This window comes from Orycteropus afer, unplaced genomic scaffold (genome assembly GCF_000298275.1).
Source record: "Orycteropus afer afer isolate SDZICR_OR568_19922 unplaced genomic scaffold, OryAfe1.0 scaffold00009, whole genome shotgun sequence".
NCBI lineage: Eukaryota > Metazoa > Chordata > Mammalia > Tubulidentata > Orycteropodidae > Orycteropus > Orycteropus afer.
In genome coordinates, this window is record NW_006921596.1 from 9,661,567 (window position 1) to 9,670,758 (window position 9,192).

Consider the following 9,192-nt stretch of genomic DNA (forward strand, 5'->3'; position numbering starts at 1 on the left):
ATCTCTAAATATTTGGAACTAAGACAACATATTTCTAAATAACTCATAAGTTAAAGAAGAAATCACAAAATATATTAGAAAACATCTTGAATGAAAATGACAATATTTACAGAATGCAGTTAAAGCAGTGCCTAGAGGGAAATTTATAGCTTTAAATGCCTATATCAAAGAAGATTCTTAAATCAACAATCTAAGCTTCAACCTTTAGAAACTAGAAGAAAAAGAAGTGCAAACTAAACCCAAAGCAAGCAAACTAAAACCAAAAGCAAGCAGAAGAAAGGAAATAATAAAAGAGCAGAAATCAATGAACTGTAAAAGAGAATAGCAGGGGAGAAACTTAATGAAGCAAAATATGTTTTGTGAAGAAGATCAATAAACTTAAACACTTTTAGCTAGACTGATAAAAGGGAAAAAAGAGAAGATGCATATTATCAACATTGGGACTGAAAGAGGGGATATCACTACAGACCAACAGAAATTAAACAAATTATAAGAATGCCAAGAAATTTATGCCAAAAAATGTATAAACTTAGAAGAAAAAATGATTAGAGAAATACAACTTCCAAAATTGACTCAAAGAAAAATAGAGAATCTATTTTTATTTTTTAATTTTCATTCTCATTCAGTTCTTTTGATATGTGTTCAAGTTTGTTAATATTTACTTCCACAATGTCCAAACTGCCACTAATGTCATAAAATGTATTCTTTATTTTAGACATTGTAGTTTTCTGCTTTAAAAATTTGATTTGGGTCATTTTTACAACATGCATTTCTTTACTTAACATGTTCAATATTTTTTCTAACTTTTAAGCATAAGAAGTAAAGTTATAATGACTACTTTTAATGTCTTTGCTAATTCTAATATCTGTATCAGTTCTAGGCCATGTTTGATTGAGTCTTTCCCTCCTCATTATGAACTATATTTTCCTGCTTTTTTGCAAATTTGATATTTTTTGGGGGGAGTGGCAGACATTGTAATTTTTACCTTTTTGGGCACTGGATATTTTAGTATTCCTGAAAACATTCTTGAGCTTTATTCTGTAATGCAGTTACATTATTTGAGAATAGTTTGATCCCTGCAGATATTGCTTTTATTAAATAACAGTTTTATTGAGGTGTAATTTACATACCAGGTCTTGCTGTTAAGATTTGTTAGATAGGACCACAGTAGCATTTTGCATAGAGCTAATTATTCCTCATTGCTAATTAAGACACTCTGAGTTACTCTACCCGATACCTTATGATTTATGCAGTTTTGGGGTCTACCTGGTGGGAAAACTCACTATTTCCAGCCAGCTACTGTTCCCTCTATCTTTTCAGATGTTTCTTTTCCTGGTGTCAAGTAGTTCATACTCATGTACTCAGCTAAACCCTCACAAGGAACCCTCTGATGATGCTAGTTCTCACTATGCAGTTCTTTCATCTCCAGTAGTCTTCCTTGAGTCACCATGCTCTCCCCAGACTTTAAGTTCCATTTCCTCAACTCAGAGTTTGCTAGGTTCCACCTGTGATTCTTCTTCTTGTGTCACGACCTGGTAATTTTTTCGAGGCAGTGAGCTGAGGTGATACAGGTTCTATAATCTGCTTCCGTAGTGATACCACCTCAGAAACCCAAGGAGGGGTCGCTATGAGTCAGATCTGACTCAACAGCAGTTGAGTTTGGTTATTATTATTATTATTATTATTATTATTTTGAAACTACCCTGGCCTCTGTTTTTCCTCATGTGCCATGTCTCCATCCTGCTCCAGGGCCTTTGTACATATTTGTCCTTCTGGTCTACTGAAGGCTACATACCCGAGTGCAATCATCCACTGCCCTAAGTATGGTTCCATTGTATGGGCTTTTGTAGAATTGGTTCCTTTGCCTTCAGTGCACTCATCTTCCTTTGTCATTATGGATTCATAGGGTAATTATTTGACTGCTGCCTTGTCTTCCCCACTAGCCCATATGCTTTAGGAGGTCCAAAGCTGTGTTTTTATTCTGTACTTTATCACCAGCATAGTGCCTGACATGTAATAAGCATCTGATAGCTACCTACATGAATAAATTAATGTGTGCATATAGGAGAAATTGAGCCTATGAAATCCTCATTCTAGAGTTCCTTGTGGGAAGCCTCGATATCACACAAGGAACTGGTACTTCTTATACACAGTGGGGAGCCTTTGGAGGTTTTTCAGAAAGTAAGATAGGTTTGCTGACCTTTGTTTAAGCAAGACCTGTGTGGAAGTAGAGGCGGTAAGGTATAAGGAGGCTGTGGCAGAGTTCAGGTACGGGATGGTGCTTAAAGAGGACCAGTGGCCATATGGGGAAAGGTGGACCATATTCAATGTCCTACCTCCACTCTGACCCCTGGGCTAGCCACAAAGCCTGACAGTGACCTCATAATTGCCACCGTCAACCCTGCACCCTTTTGAGGTCAATCCAGCTGTGTTACCTAACTCTGCCCTTTATGTTCACATCTGGAGGCCACACCCTACCTTCTGCATCATCCAAGTCAGCAAGTAGAGACAGAGAGACCAAGAGGGTGAGAGAGTACCACCCTCTCACCTACGGTGTGACCAGAACTCCATCATGTCTGAGAAAGCAGAGGATCTAAAGGACATGATGCCCACTGAGCACAAATCCATGTGGAAGACTGCTGAGGAGAGGCGCATGTCTGACCTCACACGGGTGCTGGAGTGGATGGAGCGGAGGCAGGGCAAGAAGAAGCAAGTTCTCCAGGTGGGCATTTGAGAAGGGCTAAGGAGCAAAGTCTTCAGGGTTCCGGTTTCAGAATAAGACCTTTTCCACTGTCCCTGGCCACTTCCCTCCCCACTGATAGCTCCAGGGTCAAAGGCAGTGCCTTCCCCTCTAGCCTGCATCAGAGCTACCTGCCCTTCCCTCTTCCTCTGGGGATGAAGGCAACAGTTTTGCCTGTTTTCCCTAGTTCCCCCAGGTTCTACAGAAGGCTTATCATCTATAGCCATGTCCATGGAAAGTGGTATCTTGAATGACCCTGATCCCCAGAGCAAAGGGGCTGAAAATAGTAGAGCAGCAGTACTCATGATGGTACTCATCACATGGTTAACTTCTATGAAGCATTTCCTGTGTTCCACGCCCTGTGCTTAACATTGTACATGGGTTATCTCATCAACAACTCCCAGCCATTAAGCCATTATTACCCCCTGATTTTTAGGAAGTCCCACTTATCCAGTTTCTGTTCTATTGTTTCTGTATTTTCAGTGTAGTTATGCCAAAAATTAGGACCCCTAGCTTTGTCCCTAGGAGCTCTGGTAGCATAGTGCCTAAGGCACTCAACTGCTAACCAGAAGACTGGTGGTTCAAACCCACCAGCTATTCCTCAGAAGGAAGGTTGGGCAATTTACTTCTGTAGTGATACTGCCTCAAGCAAATTACTTCTCTTCACCTCTGGAATCTACTTCTGTAGTGATACTGCCTTAGAAACCCAAGGAGGGGTCACTATGAGTCGGGTCCGACTCGACGGCAAATAACAAATAAGCTTTGTCCCTATGTTATCTTCCAGAGACTTTGTTGTTGTTATTTGCCGTCGAGTCGGCCCCAACTCATAGCGACCCCTCCTTGGGTTTCCGAGGCAATATCACTATGGAAGTAGGATTGCCCAACCTTCCTTCTGAGGAGTGGCTTCCTTTTGAACCGCCAGCCTTCTGGTTAGCAGTCAAGTGCTTAGGCACTATGCTACCAGAGCTCCTTCCAGAGACTTTATAAACAAAAAAAACCAAACTCACTGCTGTCGAGTTGGATCTGACTCCTAGTGACCCCTCCTTGGGTTTCTGAGGAGTATCACTACAGAAGTAGATTCCAGAGGTGAAGAGAAGTAATTTGCTTGAGGTCACATAGCTAATAAAGGGCAGAGCAAGGGCTCAAACAGACTTACCCAATTTTCCTGCTAATGGGCTTTGTCAGACCCGATAATTAACCGCACTTTCTCTGCTTTATCCAGATTATCATGCTCTGCTGTCAGGAAAACCATTTGGTTTATGTGCTTATCATTTATGGAGTCCCTGGGTGGTGTAAACAGTTAATGTGTTGGTCTGCAAATCAAAAGATTGGTGGTTCAATCCACTCAAAGGTGCCTTGGAAGAAAGGCCTGGTGATCTACTTTCAAAAGAATGCATTGAAAATCCTATGGAACACAGTTCCACTGTGACACACATAGGGTCATCATGAGTCAGAATTGACTCAACAGCAATTTTTTTTTTTTTTTTTTTTTGTCATTTATAGTCACAAAGATCTTGAGTATTAACTCCATCAGACACGGCAAAAAGCATCTGATAAACATATTTTACATTAAGGTGCTAATGATATACTGATAACCTGTCCCTGTCTGCTTATGTTTTTGGAAGAGGCCTTGACTGCTTGGTCACTCGGACTAAATTTAATATTCAATCACAGTAATTATATTTGCTCCCATGGTTTGTATGTTTGGTCCCATCTCCTTTCACTAGGGTGATATTCTAATAATGTTTAACAGCTTTACCTTATGTGTGGCTTTTATTGTAAATAAGTTTGGACCCAGAAAGGAAACATATTTAAATTGAACATATAATTAAACCTTCAAGCACCATCACCCTTTCTAAAGCATTTGGATTTTCAAAGACGTTCCTGATAATCTCCAACTTTATATGGAAAGGAAAGAGGCCCTGAGTGTTAGCAATATTAAGAACAAAGTAGGAGTCCTCACACTTCCTGATCTCAGAATTCACTATACAGTCACAGTAATCAAAACAGCCTGATACTGGTATAACAACAGACACAGACCATTGGAACAGAATTGAGAACCCAGAAGTAAGTTCATCCATCTATGGACAGCTGATCTCCAACAAAGGATTGAAGTTCATTCAGTGGGGGAAGAGACAATCTCTCTAACAAATGGTGCTGGCAAAACTGGATATCCATTTGCAGAAAAATGAAACAGGATCCTTACCTCACACCATACACAAAAACTAACTCAAAATGGATCGAAGACCTAAATATTAAAAGTATGAAGTTTCTGAGAGCTCTGGTGGTGTAGTGCCTAAGACATCTGATTGCTAACAAGAAGGCTGGTGGTTCAAACCCACCAGCCATTCCTCAGAAGGAAGATTGGGCAATCTACTTCTGTAGTGATACTGCCTCAGAAACCCAAGGAAGGGTCGCTATGAGTCAGATCCAACTCGATGGCAGTGAGTTTGGTTTTTTTTTTTTTGTTTGTTTGTTTTTTTATAAAGTTTCTGGAAGATAACATAGGGACAAAGCTTGTTGTTGTTGTTGTTATGTGCTGTCGAGTTGCCCCGACCCATATATATATGTTTATGTAGTGATACTGCCTCAGAAACCCAAGAAGGGGTCGCTATGAGTTGGATCCGACTTGACGGCAGTGAGTTTATATGTGCTACAAATATATTCATGTACAGTAAAGCACATAGGGAACAGAGTTATGGATACTTCCTAGATATAACCAAACACTTCATGGGGTTGATTTACTGGGTTTGAAGGCTCAAGAACATAGTCCTGTGGGACAACTAGGTTAATTGGCTTATCTTAGTTCATAAAGATAAGGTTCTACATCCTAGTTTAGTGGATAGCAACCGGGGTCTTGAAAGCTTTTGAGTGGCCATCTAAGATACAACTATTGGTTTCTTCTCATCTGGAGAGAAGGGGAGTGAAGGAAGCTAAAGACTCAAGGAAGCAATTAGTCCACAGGACCAATGGCCCGTGTGAAGCACAGCCTCTTCCATCCTGAGACCAGAAGAACTAGGCCATTCCTAGCTACCACTACTGACCGCTCTGACCAGGGGTCTAATAGAAGGTCCCAGTTAGAAAGGGAGAAAAATGTAGGACAAAATCAAATTCATAAAAAAAGACCAGACTTACTGGACAGATAAAGATTAGAGGAATCCCTGAGATTATCATCCTTTTAACCTGAAACTGAATCCACTCCTAGACATCACCTTTCAGACAATAATAGATTGTCCCATAAAATAAACAAAAACATTTAAGAGGAAGGTGCTTCTTTGAAAAGTCAACTATACAAGACCAAACAGTCAACATTTACCCAAAATTGAGAAGGCAATGAGAGGCAAGGAAACCGGATGGATGGAATTGGGGCAGGCAGGGTGCATATGGTGAGTGCTGCCACTTTGGGGGATATTAACCAATGTCACAGAACAATCTGTGTATGATTTGTTGAATGGGAATTTAATTTGCTGTGCAAACTTTCACCTAAAACAAGATAAAATATTTTTATAAAGAAAAACACTCTTAAGAAGGTGATGCTTCTGTGGCAAGTTGGGCAGCAGCAGGTGAAAAGACATTTCAGTGAAGATGGTTGGGGGAATGGAATTCTCTCTGCACCTCAGGCTACCCCTTGCACCTTCTCTTCCTTCTCCTGGGAAGCAATTCCACACCTGGCAATCCAAGGTGTTTCCCACTCCAGCATAGCAAAGAAAGCAGGGTTTTTTGGTTTGCACAGCTTATGGCACTACCCATAGGGCTTGGACTCTTGTGACCCATTTGACAGCAGAGAAAACTCCAAAGTCCAAAGGCCTACTCACAAAGCCCACCAAGTTAGTTTCTTTGATTGTAGGGTTTGTTTTTTTTTTTTTTTTTTTGAGGTGTGTGTGTGTGGGGGGGGTTGTACATATCCTGCATCAGTCCAACTCAGCTTCCTCCAAAATGGGGGAGCTACTCACGTGACTCCATAGGAGAGGCTGAGCATTGTATAGGGAAAGGTTGGGAGAGGAAGTCCCCTAGAGATGGCCCAGCCTCTCTCTTCACAACCTGAAAATTCAGCCTTGGCCAACTTGCATTCATCTGAAGTTAATGAGAAGCTCCTTCTTCTGAAGATATTTACGACATTAAGCCCGTCTGCCTTCATTTCTTAGTGTGTCCCTAGCCGACTCGATGGCACATAACAACAACAACAACAGAATGCCACAAGTGTGTGGCTTTAAAAAACAGAAATTTATTTTCTCACAGTTTAAGAGACTACATGTCCAAGTTCAGGGCACCACCTGTAGGGGAAGGCTTCCTCTCTATCAGCTTTGGGGGAAAATCCTTATCTCTCTGTTTCTGTAGCCCCAACAGTCCTTGGTTCCTTGGCAGTCTTCCCATAGCATGTATCTTCTTACCATTCATTCTTGTATAGCTCTGTGTCTAAGGTGCTCTCATGGTGCAACAGTTAAGCACTCCACTGCTAACCGAAAGGTTGGTGGTTTGAACCTACCCAGCGGCTCCATGGGAGAAAGCACTGGCAATCTGCTTCTGTAAAGATAAAGAGTACAGCCTAGAAAACCCAATGGAGACGTTCTACTCTGTGACACGATGTCATTATGAATTGGAATCAACTGGGTAGCACCTAACAACAACATCTCTGTGCATCACTCAGAAGTGATTAGGTTTAGGATACACCCTACACAGATATTACCTCATTAACATAATAAAGAAAACCCTATTTCCAAATCAGATTACATCAGGTATATCAAACCAAACCAAACCAAACCTGCTGCTGTGGAGGCAATTCCAACTCATGTTGACCCTATGTATTACAAGAGTAGAACCATTTTATAGGGTTTTCTTGGCTATAATCTTTTTTTATTATTATTATTTTTATTGTGATTTGGGTGAAAGTTTACAGAGCAAATTCACTTTCCATACAGCAACTCACCTACACTTTGTCTCATGACATTGACTGCAATTTCTCACAATGCAACAGTTCCCCTCTTATTTCCTCCCCATAGTTACCTCTTCCCTGTGTCCTTCCCTCCATGCACTCCTGCCCCTTGAGCTGTCTCCCTGTGCATACACAGCCCTTCTATTCTCCTATGATTGATCTCTCCAAGGAGTGTATCTATCTAATGTAAATGTTCAGCTCATATGCCTGTCTTTTGTCTGGCTGGAAGCCACGGGAGGGGGCTTCAGTTCCAGACCTGAAGGGCAGCTAGGGACTGTAATCTTTCAGAAGCAGATAGCCACACCTTCTGTGGTTCTGCTGGGTGAGTTTGAACTGCCAACCTTTATGTTAGCAGTCAAGCACAAAACATTTGTGCATCTCAAGAAGCTATCCAGAGGTATAGGGGTTAGGATTCCAACACATATTTTGGGGGACATAATTCAATCCATGATAATACCCTTGGCAACTCCCTCCCTCACACCCAACTGCCTTAGCAAGGCATTCCTTCCACTTCATAATTGCTAACATTAATGAAGGACTTAGTGCTTACACGTATTAATTCATTTATTTCTCACAACAGCCCTAGAAGGTAGATCCTATTTGTCATAAACTGAATTATGTTCTCCCAAAAATATGTGTCAGCTTGGCTGGGCCACGATTCTCAATGGTTTGGCAGTTATGTAATGATATAATGTGACACTTTTGTAATGATGTAATCATCCTCCATGATGTGATCAGCCAATCAGTTGTAAGGGGATTAGAGTGGGATGCAACACTCTTACTCAGGTCATGGCCCTGATCCAGTGTAATGGGAGTTTCCCTAAGTGTGGCCTGGACCCCTTCTTATCTTACAAGAGATAAAAGAGAAAAGCAAGCAGAGAAGGGAGATCTGACTACCACCAAGAAAGAAGAGCTGGGGATGGAGTGTGTCCTTTGGACCTGGGGTCCCTGAGCTAAGAACCTTCTGGGCCCAGGGGAAGGTGATGGCAAGGACTCATGGTGATCTCCAAGGGATGCTGGGCCCACAGATGCTGAAAGGAGACAAAGATTTTCCTCCTAAATTGTGAGCTGTCAGAGAAAGAAAGCTTTCTAGAGCTGGTTCTCTGAATTTGGATTTCAAGCCTCTTAAACTGTGAGAAAATCTATTTCTGTTAAAGCCATCCATGTGTGGTATTTATGTTGTGGTATTAACTGGGCTTCACTCTGTTATAGCAGCACTAGGTAACTATGACGCTATTATCCCCATCTTTTCAGTAAGGAAACTGAGCTACAGAGAGAATAATGACTTACCTGACGTTACTCAGCCACTAAGCAATAGAGCAGGATTCCAACCCAAGTGGTCTGACCTAGAGACTACAGTCTTAGCCACTCTTACCCACAGTCACAAGTCACATACACCTGAAAGGAGATTTAAAAAAAAAAAAAAAAAAAAAACCTCACTGCTATCAAGTCAGATCCAACTCATAGCAACCCCTCCTTGGGTTTCCAAGGCAGTATCACTACGGAAGTAGATTGCCCA

The 9,192-nt window shown here is 41.4% G+C and overlaps 1 protein-coding gene across 1 annotated transcript in view; it reads left to right on the top strand.

Moving 5' to 3' along the window:
- The first annotated feature begins 2,572 nt into the window (after positions 1-2,572).
- Positions 2,573-9,192, top strand: part of CUNH16orf78 (chromosome unknown C16orf78 homolog) — a 34,751-nt gene continuing 28,131 nt past the window's right edge. The window contains exon 1 of the mRNA XM_007947858.1: positions 2,573-2,722. Coding sequence (XP_007946049.1) covers positions 2,573-2,722 — 150 coding nt within the window. The remainder of the gene's footprint in view (positions 2,723-9,192) is intronic.